The sequence below is a fragment of the Convolutriloba macropyga genome, chromosome 9 (assembly GCF_964194025.1).
Source record: "Convolutriloba macropyga chromosome 9, txConMacr16.3, whole genome shotgun sequence".
Classification (NCBI taxonomy): Eukaryota; Metazoa; Xenacoelomorpha; order Acoela; family Convolutidae; genus Convolutriloba; species Convolutriloba macropyga.
The window spans coordinates 54,470,732-54,493,176 of NC_134476.1; the positions used below are offsets into that span (position 1 = coordinate 54,470,732).

At 35.6% G+C, this 22,445-nt stretch overlaps 3 protein-coding genes across 3 annotated transcripts; 1 reads left to right on the forward strand and 2 right to left on the reverse strand.

Moving 5' to 3' along the window:
• The first annotated feature begins 3,540 nt into the window (after positions 1–3,540).
• On the forward strand, positions 3,541–6,932 carry LOC142345861 (sulfhydryl oxidase 1-like). Its single transcript, XM_075398284.1, has 2 exons — positions 3,541–4,109; positions 4,694–6,932. The coding sequence occupies exons 1-2, from the start codon at positions 3,710–3,712 to the stop codon at positions 6,343–6,345; spliced, it is 2,052 nt and encodes a 683-aa protein (XP_075254399.1). The 5' UTR covers positions 3,541–3,709; the 3' UTR covers positions 6,346–6,932.
• A 1,164-nt stretch (positions 6,933–8,096) lies between these two features.
• LOC142345468 (uncharacterized) lies at positions 8,097–9,616 on the reverse strand. Its single transcript, XM_075397526.1, has 3 exons — positions 9,268–9,616; positions 8,737–8,880; positions 8,097–8,419 (listed from the first exon to the last, which is right to left on the reverse strand). The coding sequence occupies exons 1-3, from the start codon at positions 9,578–9,580 to the stop codon at positions 8,193–8,195; spliced, it is 684 nt and encodes a 227-aa protein (XP_075253641.1). The 5' UTR covers positions 9,581–9,616; the 3' UTR covers positions 8,097–8,192.
• A 291-nt stretch (positions 9,617–9,907) lies between these two features.
• On the reverse strand, positions 9,908–17,707 carry LOC142346271 (uncharacterized). The gene is made up of 4 exons (XM_075398785.1): positions 16,826–17,707; positions 16,162–16,361; positions 10,801–10,973; positions 9,908–10,329 (listed from the first exon to the last, which is right to left on the reverse strand). Exons 1-4 carry the CDS (start codon positions 17,045–17,047, stop codon positions 9,908–9,910), a joined length of 1,017 nt encoding a protein of 338 aa, XP_075254900.1. The 5' UTR covers positions 17,048–17,707.
• Between the last annotated feature and the right edge of the window lie 4,738 nt (positions 17,708–22,445).

Sequence of the window (22,445 nt, forward strand, 5' to 3'; positions counted from 1 at the left end):
GAATTGAATACCAAAATTTTTACGACGAAAGGAGCTTGTGTTTGTTAGCAAAACAAATGACCCTTTATACGCCAAAGTAAAAAAAGGAGATGAAAATGTAACTTCCTTTTCTTCGAAAACAAGTGGTGATAAAGTTATCAGAAAGCAATCACGACATGTTTATGAGATGCACAATCTGTTTTCTCAGAGAAATAGAGAACATTAACTATCTTTGCGAAAAAAGATGAGCTAAAGATCAACCGAAATTACCAAAATTAATGAGAAACCCTGAAAGGTTTACTGCCATTCATAGTTGACTATGAACTTACATCTTTGTTATAGTCCATTTAGCAAAAATGACAAAAATCATCAAAGCATTTGAATTAGAACAAAAGGTGGGTTTCAACAAAACACTAAAATTGTTCTAAAACAATTGATTCCTCAGTAAATAACATTAAAACTGGAGAAACTAATTAAATTGATTAAGTAAAATTTTAGGGCCGGTGAGATGTTATTTTTGGCGCTAAAACTATTTCATTGAGGCAACAAAAAACCAACACAGATGACAGAATTCAGTTTTCATAACTTTTTAATAACAAACATAAGAGCACTAACGTGATTGTTATCTTATGCTGGAAAAACAGATGAGATCTGTCATAGATTTGACCAAATTACAAATCGGCCTTCGGTTAATATTTACAAAATGGGCGCGGAAGTCATTTTAGTGTGTGAGGTATTTCATGCCTGCTCAAATTCGTTATCACAAATTTGATCAAAAATCCTCATGTAGAAAAAAATTACAATCGATCTCTCGCACTTAAATTCGGTCTCTGTGTGTGGTAGAAGTCGCTAAAGAATAAGTTTTTCGATTTTTGCCTCATGATCTGTTGTTTGTATCGTACATAGAAGAGGACGACGTATTAAGAAAACTATATAATAGCCTCAGGGGTTCTGAAATACAACCGAGGAAAAACTGATATCTTTATAACAATCATTTATAGCCGCCATCATCTTCTCAGCCGGCTATTATAGCGCTCCAATTTTTTTTTACTTCGTCGAATAAAAAAATGTTTCGCTTTACCTCATTTTGCCGCTTTTTCAACATTTTGCGTGATATCTTATTGACTTCTCTGGGCTAGTTTCTCTCTTCTCTCATTCTGCTAAAAGTGATTTTGAATATCAGTTGCTCAGCAAAGCAATTCAAAATGAACAGAGTCAGTATAAAAAATTGAAGTCAGAAATAGAAAAGGGATAAACCCATAAAGCCCAATTTTAGATGCCCGCTATTTGAACGTCGTTCCTATAAGTCTTAGGTACCATCTCTAATGCTTATTGGTATTGATAGTAGCCCCTGTACCCTCTCTCTAGGAAACAGAAGTACTTTATGTTCAACTACGAAATGCCATCAAAATAAATCGGACTTAAAAAATGTTTTTGTACAAAAATATTTTTTTTCAATATCTTCTGTTCTTTCAATCCCAATCATGCTTATTAGAATCAACGGCGGCTATTTTCCGGCAATCTGCCGGGTATGTTTTATATGGCAGCAGCCTTTTTGTCAACAAAGCACGTGACCCTGTTGTGCGAAAAACAAAACGCAGGAAAAAACTTGAAAAACAGACTTGTATTTTTAAATTGATCAAAAACAATGGCATCATGTTGACGAAATTTACGATACGTGTTGCGACGAAAATTGCACACCTCCAGATAATAACTGCACAGATTTTTTGTGACAAAGCAACAAAAATGCAAGGATCTTAAGGCAAAACTAAAAATGTTGATAATAAGTGGCGTCAAATTTAATCGAATAATCAATCCACTATAAAAATAATTAGGAATTTTAAATCTTCTTGTGTTATAAAGCAGCAAGCTTTTATTTCTAAGTACACTAAACGCCATAATCGCACTAAAACCATCAAGAACATGAATACCAAAACAGGGCAAAATTCAAAAAAATCTCAAAAAATGTTTGAGAATTAATGCTCTGGCAATGAATAACAATAGTTTTAAAGTGAAAAACTGATTGAATTTGAAATTGGACATGATAGAGCCGACGAGATTGGTTAGTTTTGAGATTGAAACCTGTTTTTATCGAGACAACAAAAAAAAACAAGAATTTCAATCACAATTTCATAAAAACATCAGAATTTTTCAATGAACAGTATCGAAGTCAAACAGTTGGTAGACTAAAACCAAAACCTGTTTTTAATGAGTCGACGTTTTTAAAGTTCAAAGTCGACAAACGAACGATAAATAGAGGCAAAACAAAATAGATTCGAAACCTAAAAGCCTTTAACTCTCGATTGAAATCATTGTAGATGCTAATTTTGGCCTCTTTAGAGAACCAATGAGACACCTAACCACTGAAACTGAAAGATATGACTACAGAGGGACAACAGCTGGAGCCAAAGTTTTTGTGAATACACATCAGAATAGTTAACTGATAAGACAACTACGAATATTGATAACTGACTAAAAATCAAAAGCCCTCAATTGATTTTCCAATAATAGCAGATAGAACTTGCATTTGAACATTTTTATAAAGTTTACTAGCATTAGCGTGCAAATCAAGAGAAAAAAACGGAAATTAATTTTAAATTGACGCACATTAAAAATATTTCTGAAAACCACAAATATTTTCCAAAACCAATACCCCGCTCCGTATTTAAAGGTTGAAAAATTTAGAGACGATTTTAACTGAGAACTACTCAGTTTACTGCTGTATTTAATGTTGCGGCGTTATAATTATCCCTACTCAAATTTGTTTTTTCCTTGACGGCAACATGTCAACCGATCCTCAAGAAAGGCAGTATCCCATACAATTCAAGTCTTTTGGACCGTAGAGAGAGCCACTATGAGATCAATAATACCATCGCTATCACTTCCGACTTTTATATGGACGTAAAAAGGACGGATTTAAATCAGCAATAAATGGTCCAAACTGTTTTCCAAATAGTTATGCTGAATAGTAGAGGTTCAAGTAGCCCTTGTTTTAGCTTAATACCTTTGGCAAAATTCTTAAACCGAAAGAGACAACGACCGTGTATTGTCCCAAAACAACAAAAGCATTATTGTCATTCCGCAAATTTTAATTTGTTATAGCAAAATAAAACAACGCTTGAGCAAAAATCTCAAAAAAGAGAATCAAATAGTGGGAATCCACCAATATTTACTGAAACCTTCAACCCAGATAACTCATCGAAAAAACGAAATTCGAAAAACTCCGCAATTAAGTATTCTACGCTATACATGCTTTCTGATGATGCTACTCACAACTCTCAAGAATATTTTTTTTGCCGTATTGGTCGGCCAAAATTGACTAACCAAAAAAAGCCAGCTGAGCATAGTTCCTAACCCCACCAAACGTGATCGGAACACATATCAAACTGAAGGCAGTTTCTTGATCAATTCGATCGTGCGATGTAAGACCTTTAAGATCTTAGAATTCACTTCTTATGTTTTTTTTTCATTCTGTCAAAACTTCATTTGAGGAGTGAAATAAAATGCCATATTACCAAACGGTGAAGTTGTCGAAGGGTCGTTTTGTTTGCTTAGCAGCAACATAGATGCATTCGTTTCAGATTTGATGAAATAGGGTACTCGTGGAGGTGATTGATGTACCGAATCCCGTCATGACTATGGTTTGAGAAAGTACGAAATGTCATTCCATCTACCATTGAAATAGGAAAGTTTATATGCGTGTTACCATTTTACCGAAAGCTGTATTAAAATGGTTTTTATGGGACACAGCAATCCAATTGCGTCTTTAATATTTCTGATCGTCTATGCATGCAGTCAGGCTGTCCATTGCTGGTTAGCTCTGGGTAATGACGGGGGTGGTGGTCTGTTTGAGCAAGATCGCGATCAAGTGTTGGTTCTGAACCACACCAATCTGGACTTCTATTTGAACACGACAAGATCCAATTCTGTAGTGTTGTTCTATTCTGCAATGTGTGGACACTGCCAGAGATTCAAACAGCCCTATGCAGATGTAGCAATTGAAATGAGAGAGATGCGAAAACATGTTGTGTTTGGTGTTGTGAATTGTCTCGGAGCAAATCACCAGTTATGTATTGATAAGAAGATTAATGCATATCCCACTGTGCTATTTTACAGGCCTGGAAAACAGGGTTGGGTATGCTGGACATTTTAACGTACTACTCCAAGGATCAAGTAAATTTAGACCGTCTATTTGCTCCCTAAGACAGTCTTTCATTATTAGATCGCAAGTTCGAATCCCTAAGGGGTCGCTCTTTGCACACCCATAAAAATTAATCTGCACCCCGTGTACCCCCCCCCCCCACTGTCTTTTGAGAGCAAATCATCCGACGTTAGTCGGGTTGCATTGCTCATAGCTGATGACCAAGATGGATTACTGCCTATAATATGATACAAGAATTTTGCTGTTTGATTGCTCTCGAATGAATTTTAAGCAATTATTATAAACGCGTGTGTGATTTTCGCTTTTTTTTTGCAAAGTTTTCGTATTTTATGCAAAGTTTTCTTGAATATTCTTTCGCTGAGTTGAGTGATCTGACTTGTGGAGTGACTTTCACTGATTTCTTAAATTTTGCGTGACCTACATTGCTCTCATTCTTAAATTAAGTAGTAGTTCGAGAGCAATTCGTCCTGAGTTGGTTGGTTTATATTTTTGCTCTTTTTAAGACGGTTTTCCGAAGAGTAATCCATACCCAATCCTTTTAATCAATTCAAGGTGATCCACTGAGGCTATCCAGACTACAAGTGTCGCCGACAACATCCAAAATAGTGTCAAAAGTATCAGAGACAGTTTTTGGTGGTGCTAACAAATCAGATATAGCTTTCAAAACTTTCAAAGAGCAGCTTTCGAGTCTCAAGCGTGGAAATGAAGGAATGTTGACATTATTTGAAAAGAGTGATGATCCCGAATTGACCAATAACTTGATCATGTATTCAGCAGTATTTAACAAAGTGAAGTTCTCTCGTATTTTGGTCAAAACAGACGAAACGAGGCTTGAAGTGGAGAGCTTTCTAAAAGCCAATCTGAAAAGTCAAAATTTTAATTTCCCTTTACTCGTGTACACTTTTTACGACCCATGGATACAAAAGGCTGTTTTGGAGTTAGTTCATGCTGGAAGCGATGAGCCAAAATTATTTTATGCCTCCATGAAAGTGACATTAGCGGATAATTTGAGAAGTGGACCAACTCTGAATGAAGTGTTTGCAACTGGAATGTCAAAATCAGACCTTGATATCGCCGTGCATGCCATAAAAGATCAGGAAGTTGTCAAAATATTGGAAAAAAGGAACCAAAACAGCGTTTACATGGAAGATCTGATATCGGCATGGGTGTATACTCTTGATTCTGAGGTACCCATGGGAGTTCCTTTCGATGATGCTGGTTGGGAGGGTATCAGAGCCTTTTTAGCATGTGTCGGAAAATTTTTCCCAGATATTCAACAGTCGGAGAATCTGTACGATGAATCACAGCTGGCAATGAGTGCCATTGTTCGCAATACTAGCATGGCAATGCTGGAGTTTATAGACTCCAAAAGTAAAGATCTAGATCTTACGTATAAAGAATGGAGCGATCAGTTGAAAATGGTGTTCAAAAATACGTCACGTAATAATAAAGAGATCTGGGCGCCCAAATACATAAACTGCCAAGGATCTGAACCAAGTTTCAGAGGTTATCCTTGTTCTATGTGGACGTTGTTTCACACTCTTCAAATATCAGCCTTCTCTAAGAACACATCCGACACATCAGTGTTAACTGCCATGGTCAAGTATATCACCAGTTTCTTCAGCTGTGCCGATTGTAGAGAAAACTTTGAACGTGAAACGGCCAATTATAAGGAACACTTGAAGGACGGCAAGAGCGCAATCAAGTATTTATGGCGAATTCATAACAGTGTAAATGCGAGATTGAGTGGCGACATTACGGAAGACCCCACTCACAAAAAGGTACAGTACCCTACATTTAAGCAATGCTCAGAGTGTTACTTCAAAGCCCCGAAGCCAGCGGATGAGGCTACCGATCTGATTTGGAACGAAGGAAAAGTCGTCCTCTATCTGAAGAAATTTTACAGTGCAAATAATATCAGATTTTTCTCAGGAAAACAAACAATGTCAACAAAAAAGAAAGTGAAACCGGAGGGGAATTTGAAGGCTATTGCCGAACAAATTGGTGCCAAAAATGTGGGGAATCAGAAAATGGTAGTTGAAACACAAACTGCAAGTTTCTTCTCCAGAACTGATATATTTTTACTATTAATGACTTATATTTGTTCCATGTTATGTATTACTGCATTGTGTTGCTATTTGCAGAGAAAAAAGTTGCATAAATGCAGAAATGGCAATTCCAAACCTAGACATTCTCTTGCTTGATTCTCTTCTCAATACTAAGACATTGCCATTATCAGAGATTGTTAGTAGTTTTGGTGTTGTACGTGTTTTCTTTTAACTGTGGCCAATGTTGTATTTATTTGACCTCCGTTCTATGTTTCTATGTTTGATGAAGTCCGATACGATAAATGCAATTATAGCCATTTTTGTGAAGGAGCTGTTGAGTTATTTAGAGTAGTTAAAATCTGTTGCACACATTTGCCCTAGTGACGTTAACTTGATTTGGATTAGTTTTTCCCCTGACATTTCTCTTTAACTCTCATGTCATAAATTTTCTCAATTGTATTCAGTAGATTTACTGCTGTTAATAGCAATTTCGTCATGCTAAAAATTGAAAGTGAAAATATACAATTTTCTGTTCTGAAAGACGAATATTCTATTTATTGAAGAAGAACGTGAAAGAATGAATTGTTTACCGTATTCAAGAAGTAACGTTGCTTTAAATGCTCCATTTGTTTTTAAAATCATAAATTAGATAATATCATCATATTATATGCTACTTTAAATTGGTGTCCATTGAATTGTATAAATTGTTTCAATCGTTTTAATTGCCAACAATTTTTTCTGGACAGTTTTTCATTACGTATAATAAGTTTTATTATTGTTCCAACACCAGCTTTAAAAGTAGCACTTATGTGCTCGATATAGTTTATCGTTCAGCCAGTTTTTGTCGTCGAATAACTGAATTTCCCAGAAAAATTGTGAACTTTTTTTGTCGGATCAATTAAGGTTGCCTGCTTTTTTCGCTATAAGTTGTTGCGAACTTGCTAGTTGTTTGCATTTTATTACTATTGAACTCCGTGCAAAATTTAATTGAGGTTAATGAAAATTTAAGCAGAATTAGAAAATTTTTGCGTCAAAAGAAGTAGCTATAGTGGTAAAGCGCGATTGTCAAGTTTCAGCGTAGCTCTCTTAGACCTTCGAAGGCTAAGTGTTCGGCTCACTGACGCTGGCGAGGAAGCAAAATTTCATGTTGTCAAGGGTGATATTAAATTTTGAATTGGTCTGGACCCCTCATTTTTGCCCCTCATTTTTGAAAGTCTGATTTTTACTCGCTGCTTTGAGCTTGAGTGCATTTTATAGAGTTCAAAATTTTATAAGAGTAGATTTAATTTAAAAAATTTTATCAGGTGGAGAAACTTTTTAAAGTCTTAATCTTAAAATTTGCTTTTATTGGTCATTTTTCTCAAAGTGTGAAAAGATTACAGCACAGGAACTAAAGGAAACGTTTTGGGCTGCGAGCACCACGACCTTACCTAAAGCCAAAGCCCAGTTTGTTGAGGTATTATTACTATAGGTGCGATACATGTATACAGGCCGTAGACACAGGTATACAGGGGGCTATTGGTTTTTAAATGGTTCCAAGACATACTTTGATGATTTTTTTGAAAAATTTAATTTTCGAATAGGTAGTATGGACTGCATAGGCAGCTCCATTAAATACTGTATATGTATGCTATGTCTATATCTGTTGTGCGCCTAGTTCTGCTATCTGCCGGCTGTATTTGAACTAAATTTAGCTGTACGGAATTTAAGTTTTGGTTTTCTTGTCAAATAACGAGCGTTTTGACTTGAAACTAAAACCTGCACAAGAAAGCTTCATCCGCGCAAAAACTGCAAAAGGCAGCATGACTTGATATTCAAGACTGAGAGTTAGATCTCTAATCATTGGCTAACTAATGATATTGGTATTTTGGAATAGCAAATCCTTATTCTAGGAGTTGATTTGGTAGTTCCGAAAGAAAAAGAGAAAATCTTATTATAGCAGCTTATTTATTTGGTGAACATACAAACTTCAAAGTTTTGACAGAGCTTTCTCCAAGTAAGTTTTAGAGCAATTCCTTCAAATCTCGTTTGAGAACTTTCCCATTTCCGTTTCTGGGAATCTTATCTATTACATAAACTCCTCTGGCTCGTTTGTGTTCGGCGACGCAATTGGCTACAAAGTCTAGAATCTGCCGAGACACTTTTTCAGTCGAGAGGGATTTTGCCTGTTCCGATAGCACCACGAAGGCCACGGGTATTTCCACACTCTTTGGATCAGGCTTAGCCACCACTGCAAATAGTCACTCATCTGTTTTTTGTTCACGGGTAATGACCAGCTGTCAACTTTTAAGGGTTCTTTATTAATGTCTTCGATATTTAAGCCGAAATTTTAATTACCTGAAAATTATTAAGGAAAATTTTGCCAAGAATTTGTTTGCACGCTAAGTAAACTTCGTTACCTATTAGAGAAATACAAATTTAGAGAATTCTGCAGGTCACTTGTGTTTCAATACTTTTTTCTTAGTTGATTAGCTCTAGAATTCAACAGAATAGAAACTATTTTAATAACTTCATTTTGAGTGACTTAAGAGTACAGAAAACAGATGCCTGCGCAGTCGACGACGAGTGGACTCTCCATTAGCACTTCTTCAATCTCAGCAGGAGAGACAGAAAATCCGCAGTACTTGACGACGTCTTTGATCCTGCCACAGATGTAGAGGTTGTAGTCCTCGTCTATTTTGGCCAAATCACCTGAAAATCAGACCAGTTATGGTTTTAGAAGGCATCCACTTAATGCTGATGTGCAAAGTGATGTCCGCATATCTTACTTTGTGCCCCCCCCCCCCCCCCCCCCGGCTTAGTTGCTTAGTAGTTGTATTTTATTTGCCCCCTCCCCCCAGACGAACTTGCCATATTTTAACATTATGATTTACTATGTAATGGCGCGTGCTCTGTAACAGGGGTGCGTAAAACGTAGTGGGAAGGGGGGGGGGCACGACAAAGATCCTAAGGTTCAAACAATACTGTGTCAATTAAGTTAAATGAATTCAACCTGATTACTGAGCACAGCTTAAACTCTGCTCAATGTGCTATTTTTACTTTCAGTCTTCAAATATCACTTGAAATATGGCAACTTGCCTGTAATGTAGAATCCATCCGACGTCAAACCTTCTGCCGTTTTCTTTGGATCGTTAAAGTAAAGAGCGTAGGGATAGTGCTCCTTGACCTGCAACTCTCCTTGAGTATCGGGTTCTGTTATCAACTTTGAGCTGTCTTCTAGATCAGCTATTCTAAAAGTGACACCGGGCATGGCCACCCCAATGGACTCTATCTTTGTTAAGAGGTCGTCGTTTGTTATGAAGTTCACCCCGTTCATCTCAGAGGCACCGTACACGTTCTTCACTTTCACATCCGGAATCTTAGCTCTGTTAATTTTGTTATTTTGATACATCTATTCTGTCACTGAGAAATTTTGTGCAAAACTGGAAAGATTTATGAGATGTAATGAATAGCCCGGCTTTCAACCCAAGAATCAAATTCAGTTTTTTCCGTCGTTCAACTCAAAAATCAAAATGAAATGAAAAAAAGAATAAGGTGGTCGTCATTCAAAATGGATGCGGGACCAAGATAGTTAAGTATGTCATTTGAAATCACTATTTTATTGATCTACACGCTCGCATCACTAAGATAATGCGGTTCTCTAATTCGTGATTTCCTGTAAGCGTAAGCCAAGGGCAAAATATTTGGACTGAACTTGAGTTGGTTGAGCTTTACAGAACTAATTTGTTTTGATGTGACAGAATACATTCCGTTTGAGCAGCAGACTGATCATTTCGAAGTTGGGACTAGAAGCTCCAGTGAGAATACACTTGAGAGAAGTCAAGTCATAACTCTCCAAATCCTCATACTTAGCTAGGAAGTTGAGAACTGTCGGCACTGCAATTATATGTGTCATTCTATACTTCTGCGTAATTTTCAACAGACCAACTGAACCCGGGTAGTCTGTCACGATCAGTGTTGGACCCTTTACGCACGCATTGAGGAATGCAAAGTTCTGTCCCCCCACGTGGGCTAAGGGTTGTGCAACCAGGGTTATGTCTGATGGCTTGTAACTGAGACTTCCCTCTGAAGTGTTCATCAGACAGTTGCTGATGATGGCCTTGGCATCCAATTTGATTGGTTTTGGGGCACCAGAGGTACCTGAAGTTACCGAATAGGGGTTAGATTATTCATTAAATGCACCCAATGTAACTCGTTTTAAAATTAGGAATTTATATGACGCTTCGTTGTTTCGTAAGGTAGTAACAAATTTGTCATGGAAAAGCTATTGGCAATCATTTGAGTAGCTCAATCAGTATCTGTAGGTTAACTATCGGTTAGATTGCATATGATTTATTTATGCTTTTATAAGGCATATTTCATTGAAAATATGCTCTATGCTCGAGAACTAAATATTGCACTAATAAACATATCTCAGTATCCAGCAATATATAGCGATGGCAGTATAGCTGTAACAGGCGGTAAAGTTCTATAGAAGGCTAAACCGATTCCTATTCTTATTAGGAGCCCGATTGACTCCTCAAAGTTTTAGGGATCTTTTTGTGACATGCCAGTGGCATTTTCATAATTCAGGCTTTTGCTTAATTCAGGTTTAAGTTCAACATTTGTTACCTGAGGAGAGTAGCATTTGGCAAACACCATCTAGTTCCCTCTTATCATACTCAGGAGTTGACGTCTGTTCACAAGGAATTCGAATTAGGGCAACAGTGAAAGCGTCTTGCGTACCAGAGGCTTCTGTCACAAAAATGTGTGTCAGGAATGGGTGACCGACTTCATCGCCAAACCTGAAATAAAGAAAAACCACTGTCTGCCTGTTCAGAAAGAAGCGCGCTCAGTCGCGAAATTGTTGTTTTAACTGATAATATCTGTTTATCATCTTAAGTATTGATAGTTATTGTCCAGAGTATGCTAATAAGAGCTTCAATTCATTGTAGTTTTTCTTACGTCTTGGTAAAAATAGGTTAACATTATTTAACAAATTTATTTAATACTAATTCTAGAAGTGAATTTGATATATTTTAATTTTGAACAAGTAACCGGCAACCTGTTATTGTGACAAGTGTCAATTGCTCTGTTTAAGGTTTTCTGTTTTAGATATAGGTTGTCTAGCTATTACAGGCCATTTTTTTAACCCATCGAATCCATTTTGGTGGATGAAAACTTTATCTTTATGCCAGCGTGGCGTTTCTTCAACGTTCTGCAGTTCTGATCCATCGTTCCTATCTTCTGCGATGAGAGAAGATCGTCAATTTGCAAAAACTCTTCCCATACAATTGGCCATTGAACATTCTTCTACTTTTTGGGAGAAAATAAAGGAAAGATATCAGAACTTTTTTCAGGTTTTGATAGAGTTTACATTTGCGATAATCATATTGAAGGTCTAGTTTTAGTAAGAACGCCATCGACACAGAAATATCAGCACCTCTTTTAATTCTTTAACAACTTGGACAAAGCTTGAAGTTAGCGCTGTCGTGTTCGCCTTTTTTATGCAAAATTTTTTTTTACTCTTCTTCGAGAAATTTCTCGCTCGTTTAAGACATTTTCAAGTAAAGTTTTCAATCTTCGTCTTGATTTTTGTCCATTCAGAAAATAAGTAGCTAACTTAATTCGCGGACGTATACTAAGTGTGCATGGAAATTTGCTTCAATTTCATTTTGTTTCATTTCTTCCGTCGAAGTGATCCTTTAACGATTCAATTACATTGTACCAGCAGGCTGTTGCGACCCTACACCACCCCCTCGGCCTGAGAACACAAGTTAAAATCCAATAGTGCTGCCACCAGTCGTTTGAGAGTAATTCGGTTCATGATTGTTCCTCAACAATGTGCTTATAATAATAATAATAATAATAAATTGGTGTTCAATACGATTACAATAACAACAGGTATTGTTAATTGAGTATATTCATTTAGTGCCGTACTGAACGGATGCTGGAAGGCCGCTAAGGCATTGCCATGGCCCGCGAGGCATGACCAAACGCGCTAAAGGTGCAGCTCATAGTAAAGTGGGGGGATATTTCCTGGGGGGGTTATTCCTATCTATTATGAAGTGGGTTTTTTTCCGCAACCAGTTTAACATAGAAATATAAATCTATATTACTTAAAGTTCAACTTGAATGACAATTGGTTACAGACACCTTCACACGTCAGTTAAACTAAATGAGACCGCTTGGGCAAAGGGCCTGAATTGAACTGATGGGCTTTCCCATCGTAAATCAATTTTAAGATAGCCTTTTTGCAAGCAGAGTGAGTTTTTAGAAGGCAGTTGGAAGCATATTGTCTTGGGGAAACATAGGGGCTAGATCGGTTTTGAAAGATCAATTTTTTGGTTTTTTTTAAAACACTAGGTCGTTCAGTGAAACTTTCAATTCAAAAACATTTTTGAAAAACCTGGATTAAGCCAATAATCTCGCATGTTTCGAACTCATTAATAACCAGACAACTATTGTTCTTTAACTTCCGACCAATTTGAAGCCGCTTTCCTGCCACGATGAGCTTTTTAGGGAATAATTCAGATCCAGCACTTGAACTTCAAAAAAGCGATAACACCGATTTTAACACGCACTAAATATTGAGGATTATAGTTTAATTGTGAATTCTCTTCTCTGGTCTTTCATTTTTTTTGTATATATCTCAATTGGTTGATGTGAAAATGTCTCATATTATTTAACAAGCACCCGATTACGGTGGAAAAACCATTATAACCTTTCCTATCAAGTGATTTGTGCAAAATTTCAGAAATCTACTTCTTCCTCTTCTAGGACTTGGGTTTCATTTGGTGCGTGGGAATACATCGCATATGAACCCACAGTATGAGGCATACATTTTAAAAACAAAATTGTATCGGAATTGTATCAGCACACGGGACCAAGAATAGAAAGAAATAACTAACAATAATCATTCCTTTTGAAATAGTTGACTTCTAACAATTAAAATGAATTCCATAACTGATACATTTTTACTATTCCGTGTTTGGGCACAGTTCTCACTTTTCATGAGAAAAGCTGGTAGTTTCAATTAATCATGTGTATAATAGCCGCACAGCGATAGCTGGGGCTATTATTGGTCTTCTCTTGGTTTTATACGCCTCGAAGAGGGGTATTGGAGTATTGGTTTATTTAATGTTTTTTTTACCGGAAAAACTATTTGTTCAGACGGCGTTTTGACCTAAAAGCGAAGAGTAAACTTGCCGTGTGAAATAATTTTTTCTCAGCCAGAGAATTTTTCGATCATACGCTTTGATCAATGAATGACTTTTGACTTCGAAATTTGTTTTTTTTTTACAGAATGCCGCATATTAACCAGATTTAGCCGTTAACCATATTTAGCCGTTTTTTATTCCATTTGCCTCAATTTTTTTTAAATTGAAATTTGGTTTGTGTAAAAATAGTTTTATATTGATACCGCATTAATATTACGCTTTCTGAAATTTTTACTACAAAGTTTTGCAGAGTCTAATAACTTTCATGTGTGAAATGGGCACATTTTTTAGTTAAATTTTGTTTTTTTTCACTAATATCTTCGTTTTTTTCTCAATTTTTTATTTTGGATTTTTTCACTAATTTCTTCGTTTTGGACCTAAAGGGGACTTTTTTTCTGAAAAATTATTGTATATGGAAACTCTGTTTGACAATTCGTGCATTCAAAAAAACTCTTTTTGACGTGGTCTTTTTTGTTTATAAAATTGTACACCAGCTAATCCTTTTTTTGCGATTTTTTTTTCCAATTTTTGTTTTTTCGTTTTTCGTTGAAATTTGTAGAAAAAGACTTTTTGTGAACAGCCAGTGGTTTAATTTTGTTATTGAAAAATGATTTATTTTTTGACGTTTAATCTTTTAAATTCAATGAAATATTGTTTCTTAATTACAATTTTATTGTTTCTATTTAGTTTTAATATTTTGACAATTGTTTGCAAAGCACTTTATTTTCTGGAATCTCTGTAATCCGTTTTTAATTTAGACAGAAGGATGACTGTATAGCGTTTTTGATTAGTTTTTTTTGCTAAATATATAAATGTTTTTATTTATGGATCGCTAATTTGTTGAAGTGTATTTGAAACAAGATGTATAAGTCAATGCCGCATGTTCAATTTAAATGTTTAGATCAAACAGCTGACGGAATCGAAGAGCAGAAAGATTGAAGAGAGTTGTTTTTATGATCATTTCATTTTTGAAAGGGAGCGAGAAAATTATGCGAAAAAATTTTTGATAAGCGAGTGAACTATAGTGATCACATGCGGCTTTTTTCAAAATTGTTTTTTTTTTAGTTTTAACTCCAGTTTCTTCATTCAGACAGGGTTTTCACAATTAGGCAATTTATTTGTTAAATATAAGTTTAGTATGTGTTTAGAAGCTTTTTTTTGACCATCTGAAGCAAATATTTCTTTTTTAGATCAATTTTCAATTATTTTTTTTACCATTTTGCCTTGTTTTAAGCCTGTCTAGCAATTTTTGTTCTTCATTTTTATGGCATTTGTGGAGTTGTGTGGTTGAAATAATTTGTTCTAGCAGTTTTAGGCAACTTTTGTTTCGATTGTTAATTAATTTCAAATGTTTTTATTAAAGAAAAATGTTGGGCAAATTCGTGGCTAATTTCGAGCAAACTTCTTTCGATTTTTCTATATTTTCGATTTTTCAAATTGTTTGACTATTTCTTCTGATCTTCCGCTTCTTGCTGTAGTTTCTCTTGTTCAGTTCTTATTCGGTACTGATTGCTGTTATCATGTGAACCTTCAAGTCTAGGCATGGCGCTTTTCACTAAAATAATTTACAGAGATTTCCTTTCAGGTTTTTTTCTTGACAGTTTTTCAAATCTTTGTTTGATACTTTTCTCCTTTTATATGGACGAGTGACTGATCTAGCAAAAGAACTTATATTTCCGCCGAATAATGGTTGGAAAGAATCTTCAAAGCTAAACAGAGTCTCATTTGACCTTATCTCTTTGAATTAAATTTAAAAAAGTCAATTTCAGAGTGAGGAAGTCATTTTTGATACTGAGGTAAGTCACGCGTGACAAAAAATTTAATCTTTTAATTTTAGAATTTACATTTAAAAGAGATAAGGTCAAATTGGAGTATGTCACTCCAATTGAACGTTATTTAAGAGCAACTAATAGAAGCAGCAATATGTTGTAAAGATTCATAACCAAAATATATTATCTCACCATTTTGGTCTTTATTTTGGTCTTTTTTGCTATCTTTTTGAGATTGCAGATCTACGCAGCTATTGCGGATATTTTCTGGCAATCTGCCAGCTATGTTATCATAAGAATGAAGACATTTTTCTATTTGATTTTCACGTGTGTTTAAGCAAGATAAAAAGGTCAATCACTTCTTGTATGAAGTTCACTGTTTTTGCTCGAATGCGAGGAACGCAGAACCAAGATATAGCGAATAAAAAGGAAATTTAAACCCGTAAAAAGGAAATATGCTTGCCATCTCTTAAAAAAAAGAGGATGTTACAATTGTTCTGGCAGCATTGGTGAACTGTAATAAAATTTTAACTTATCAGCCAAACTGCTGACGTAACAGGAGCTGGATCGAGTTTTAAATCATAACTAAGATTCGGCATTTATAATTGTGCAATTTTTTGCTTTTGACAGCTTGGAACGTTATGTTCCAACGCGTCTTTGCAACCTTTTCTTTGTTTTTTCTCAAGCAATTAGAAAAAAGGGCTAGCTATCTTAGCAGGTACTGTTTTTGTACTTTGCTCTCGAACGATTGCTGTCAAACGAAATTTTTCACTTTTTGAGAAACCTTAGAAAAGAAACGGTTTTCCAACCTTTGAACTGTTAATACATCACCAGAGCATTTTGCGTGACTATTAAGAGGATTTTGCGTGAAATTGGTAATAAAACAGGATCAATTGGAAATTAAAACCATTCCTCAACTTTTCCCCAGACGTCGACATTTGTCACGCATGCAATAGTTTAAGCCCTGGTTCTCATACCGTAGTTTTCTAAGATACATAACATACTTTGCAAAACATGGTGGTGTCATGATGAGAACAGTAGAGCATGTAGTCTGAATGTTACGACTGCATTCAGGCCAGGGTGAGTTGGGGTGGGTGGCTGAGATTATGCAATCACACAAGTATGACGCAACCAGGATTGTCAGCCAATCAAAACAGTTCCCTCCCACTACGTGAAGAATTGATCGTCTCTCCACTCCCGATTCCTGTACATGGAAAAGTTCTTTTCTATTGTTTATACAATATTTGCTTCGGAATGAAAAAAATCACCAAATTTTTTATTGAAAATTTTTCAGCGGCTCAAATTTTGCTTTTTCTTTGCTGAAAATTTACACTAATCAGTAACGAAAGTGAAGTTAAATTTCACATGCTTCAGATTGTTAAAAAATCCTTCAAATGATAAACTTTATAAATAGTACTGAAACTTTGCTAACATATCTGAAAGTCTTACACCTAAAAAGTATTGCTGATTGCATTTATGGAGTTCTAGGTGAGAGATTCATGATAAATCGGGCATATTAGTGTGCTTTTTCTAAAAATATTTAAAATTTTTGAAAGCTTTTGTTTTAAACAACAGCTGTATCCTTATAATTATTGAAAAAGAGTTCACTTGATGTCTCCGAAAAAGTTTTTCACATTCAAAATGTTCCGTTTTGAAGACAATACTTGCCGTCAAAGCTGCAGCCACTTTCTCTCCTGCTAGATAAAGTTGCTGGTAAGTAATTTCCCTCTCAGTTGTCGCTTCAATCAGTTTGCTTTCTGGGTGCAATTTTGTCAACACATCTTCCAAATATTCTCGCATTGTGCTCCATTTCTCCTGAGTTGGATCATAAGGACCCAGAGGAGAGTAAAAGAGACCATTCTCTCTCAATATATGAAACTTTTCAGACATTTATTGTGAGAAAAAGTGCGAAATATCTGTACCGAACTTGGGTTAAGTGATCACTTAGTTACTACAATAAGAATTACAAATAAGCACTCCTCTTTGAAACACAAGGTATAATCCCAACTATGGATCTAGATATTTGAAATATTCTAAACTTTATATCAGATAACTTTGCTGGAAAGTGGAATAATTAGCGATCTTTCTCTAAAACGAATATTGGTGTCTGTTGAATGTAATTAAATTTCACATTTGTTAAGTGTCGTTTAAATTGACCGGCTTTAGGATTTACTGCAAAGAACCCAGTGGAGCCTCTTAACTGATAAAAGGCTTAAGTTAGCCAAACAAATTTGCTTTCACTTTTGCGTGATTGTAATTAAGCGCAGGTAAGTTAAATTCAAAGCATAGATATCCACGAAAGTATGCCGTCCAAAGTAAAATTATTTGGAAGAATATTAACCAAAGTGGTTCCAAAATCGATCAGCGAAAATTAGCAGAGCAATAACTGCGTGATTTGTTTCTCTCCATTTTATAACAGCGGAATAAAAATGATTCGAGGAGCATTGAAACGTACCTTTAAAAATGTATCAAACAAAACAATTTCCCTGAATAAATAAAGTTAATTTCATTAACTTTATATTAACAGTTAATTACATAAACAGAAGCCGTCTTTATTAAGCGATAAATTTATTTTGCGCTTGATGCTCTACATATGCGTCTACTTTTTGCGTGAACTCTAATTTGTATGCAAATTTTCTCTAAAATCTTCAGCTTGATGTCTCGCATCTATCGCTTAGTATATATATTCATGCTGTACAGCTTGAACCAATCTATCTGTTTAGTTTCAACAAGTCAACACAATTTGAATAAATAAAAAGGCCAGTACAGTTGGCTTAATGAGGGCAAAGGTACGATTTGCTACTCGACTCATCTTTTTTCCACCCGATTCCTTGGTCGAATTGGGACGGTTATCTGCTAAGATCTTGCAATACTCTTGTATGATTATGCGTCATCTTGTAAGGGTTCTTACAAGACTCTGACCAGATAACCGTTAATCTTGCAAGATTCATACCAGATAACAGTTGTTCTTATAAGATTCTTACCAGATATAACCGTTGACTTTGTAAGACTCTTGCCAGGCATCCGTCGCTCCAGAAAGGTTCCAGACAAAAAAACCAACGCTCTTGCAAGACCAGCATAGCTTTAAAAAGCTTTCTAAAACGCAAAAAACGACCCCCAAACATAGTTAAAAACACCCATAAGCGGCTTAAACAACATATAACACATAAAACATTGTCTCAGCAAGCAAGGGTCGTGAGCTCAGTAAATATGTGTACCAATTGGAATCCTATAAAACGAATTCGATATTTTTTATTGGTTTTCTAAAAAGGTACCAGTTTTTTGGCTCTTTTTTCTAACAAAATTCTGAAACAAAACTATACATCAACATACATCATAAAGAAACAAAAACAACAATAAGGTACAGCACATTGATTGAATGGGTCGCAAGGAAGGAAGGGGAGCGAAACGATGAAATATTTTATGGAACAGTTTTGGCGATTTCGAGAAAAAACCGAAAATTTTTAAAACTCTTTTCAAGACGAACAAGGCTAAAAATTACCAACGTCTGACAAACTAATGGGTACTAGTAGTCTAGTATAACCGTGACACCATGACAACACAATATTACCAAGGAAATTTCTGAACAGTTAGGAAACTCAACCAGGGCAAAAAGTTGACGGTTATTGGTAATGAATTAATTAAAGAAAATCATTTTAGATAACAAAAATCTTTTGGATAGACACGATTCTGCACTATGTGAATTTCTTTGGTTACATTGATGTTCAAAAAAATGAACGTTCTCACAATAAAAATTAATTTGCTTTGAGCATTATGTTGTACTGCAAGTGAAATCATTGATGGCATCAATGGGAATTGATCCACCTTACCCCAAATAGCCAAAATATAGATCTATTTTTTGCGAAGCGAATTGCCAAGAAGTCAAATTCGTTTTTTGGTAAGAGTAATAGTTAAAACTGACCGTTCGGTGGACGAATTTGTTGTTAATTACGTTACTAGGAACATTAGATAACAAAATAAAGGCTCTTCGCTTGATCGGTTGAAAAACACCTGAAACTTATTGTATTTCATGATTTTTTTTTCAGTGATAGCTTTCTTAATGTTGTGTTTTCCCGTGAGAAGTGCTCATTTTTTGAGTTCTCTAATAAGAAAAATTGCGACGCTTATCTGGTAAAAATTTTGTAAGTTTCTTACCCGATAACCATTGTAATGTGGCGTCTTAGCAGATAAACGTTTTTCGCAAGAATCTTGCAAGATTTTAGCAGATAACCGTCCCAGCTCTTCTAGAGTTCTTTTCAATGAAGGTATTTTCAATGGCTTCGTGGAATCTGGTAGCAACCATTGTTTCCTAGATTAAACAGCGCAAGGACGTACTATTTCACACAAAGCGGTTCGTTTTCAACCCCTCCCCCCCGCGTCACAATAACCCTGAAACACAAATAAATTGGCCAAACCAGGTTCGGACAAAAATTTACCAAAAAAGTATTTAAATTTTTGTGAAATAAGGAACAATTACTTTTTCTCGTATTTGCGATTGAACTTCATCGACCGAAAAGTAGAAACAGCTGAAAAAGAAGAGATGTTTATAACAAAGCAGCTTGCTCAGAAAACAGTCGGTTCAAAGGAAATGGTGAAAAAATTTCTCTTTCCATTTTGCAGTCTCAAAACTTTTCAGTGGCTTTAGTGGGCATCATATTTAATGTTCCAACATATGTGAGGCTTGCTTTTTTCTTCAGTTCTTTTTTTTGTTGTCGCGTCGAAGGGAAAAAAGATTTCTAAAAATCTAATTTTGATTTATGTAAAAAATTATCTGTTTCTCCAGCGCTTTTTTGAAAAGGGGAACTAGTTAATATTTCCTAGGAATAAAAGATAAACACAACGGAGGAGGGAGATACAAACAGAGGCAGAGTGCTAAAATTGTTAGCAATCTTAAAATTTTTTACCTTCAAATTTCATTGCATAATGACAACAAATTGCAGTTTTGAAGGAAAAAAAACGAAATTTTTCCAAGGTTAAACATTAAAAGTTTTTTTTCAATTCATACAACTTGCCTTTTGATATTCCCAAGCATTTTTCTGTTAGAATTGAGAGTTGTTTTTAAACCTTGAGAGGTGTGTTGGAACATTCTGAGCTAGGCACAGACTCGCACGAGCCGTCTTTTTTGCTGCAAGGTTCTTAAGTGCACTTCATGTATCTGACCACTGAATTTCCTGTTGACGCGTCAATGAAAACTGATAGCGTATCTTAGTCACCGAATATTTTACTGATTATTGAATACATTACCTTAGGAAAAATGTCCGTTTATTTTCTCTTAATTTTTATTGCACGTTCCGGACAATTTTGTAATATAGTACTTTAGACGCAATTTTCATTAACATGGGGGTTTGAAGTTGTTTGTGCTTTCTGTTTTTGACGTACCGCTGTTTTTCAAGTGGTCAGTCTTTGATGCCGAATTTCACTTCCCACACTCAATTCTCTGAAAGTGTAGTTTTATTTCTCTGTTTGGAGTTTTAAGTTTGACTTCGCGTTCGTGTGACTTCATGCTCTTTTTGAAGAGGAATTGTGCAAAACAAATCACGAAGAAATCGGATAATGAACGCACTGGACAGTCAAAATTAAGCGAACCTGCCCATAAAGAGTCAAAATAGCAACCCATTGCGTGCCGAACTAGGCTGAAACTGAAATCGTACCAGAAGCTGAGTTAACTTAAAACAGTCTTAGGTGAAATGAAAATAAAAATTAAATCCAATTTTGAATGGGCAGAGTTCCGCTGCAACTGTAAATTACATTTATCCGGGTGTGGAAGTATTTTAGGCATAAGTTTTCTGGTGATTTTGCAGTTGCGGTAAATGGTTTGGTTTTTTAAACCACCAACATCCAAACTGTTGCAACACAAATAGTGGTAATTAACCCTTCGTTGGCGGTTCTATTATAGAAATGGTAATCCATTAATGAGTACTGGGGCTTTGGTCATGAAAATTTGTAGGTAGACTAAATTTGGCTCACCGAATCTAATTTTGGTATCAGAAATGACCAACATCAACCCCTTCGGAACTAAGGCACACCTGCGCTGCGGTACTTAACAATTGAAAAGCCTGCAGAGTTTTTAGAGTAGTGTTATGATGTTCTGATGGTTAATGCAACTTTTCAATGTGTTTACCTAGTTGCTATGTTTAACTTCCGAAATCAACTGCAGGCCAGTAATTTACAGCAGGCAGAGTGCCAAAAACGGAGAATAATGGTTTTGGAGCCGCCAAATGAATTTGAAATGGTAATATTTTGATGGCCAAGAGGGACAGTAAAAATTGTTTTCTGGTTAAACTTTAGAAATTTCTTGGTTTTCTGGACTCACGACTCGCTGAAAACTCAAAAAACAAATGTCTAGCAGCAGTTGGTGTCTAGGATGTGACACTTACAGACAGGATTTTGGCGCCCATTTTACGAAATAGCATTTTTTTTCTGAATATTTAACCCCAGAGGATTGTGCAGTCACATCTCGTGGATAGTCTACAACAATTCCAGTTTTTACCCATTTTATTCCCTAATCTTCACCAGGTTGTTATCAGGTTCACAAATATTTACAGCCTTCACTCAAATTTTTGGGAAAAATTTTTGGTGAAAATTGATAGCCATGTTAGTAACTAAATAAATCTAAGCGAGAAATATAACAAAATGCGTCATTTTTCTTAGCCAATCAGAATCGAGTATTTAAATACGCATAGAAATCGTTCCAATTTACGTAAAAGGCTCGGGAAAAGTGCAAATAACATAATTTCAATTAAATCTAATCATAAGACCTATCAAATAAGCCATGATTCGGCTCAATTTTTTTCGGGTTTTTGGATTCATTGGTACAAAATGATGACTTGCATTGAACTGATTCGTTATCAGACAAAATACCGGCCAAAAGAGCATCAAAAATTGCCGTCTAAAAAAGCACTTGTTGCCATGTACGTATTACAGCTTCTACGTTGAATTGTTGACCTTTGCTTGCAGAACACGTTGCTTTATATAACAATGCTTATACGTTGTCTTATGTGTTGCTTTAGATAGAAACGATATGAAGTTATCAACGAAAGAGTGTCTTACACTTTTATATTTGGTGCCGCTCCCACCCTTAAGCCAGGGCAAAACTAAAAACATCGCTTTGTTATCAACAGAATTCTTTCAATATATGAGTTTCACACGTTGAATGGGAATACGTAGCACCGGCTCGTTAACTAGGGCATTCAATTAATGAATAAAGAGCATTGCTATTCCTGTTCGTTTGTTATGGTAGTTATTTCGTTTCATCCCACCTCCTCCCCTGTCCAAGAAAAGACACAAT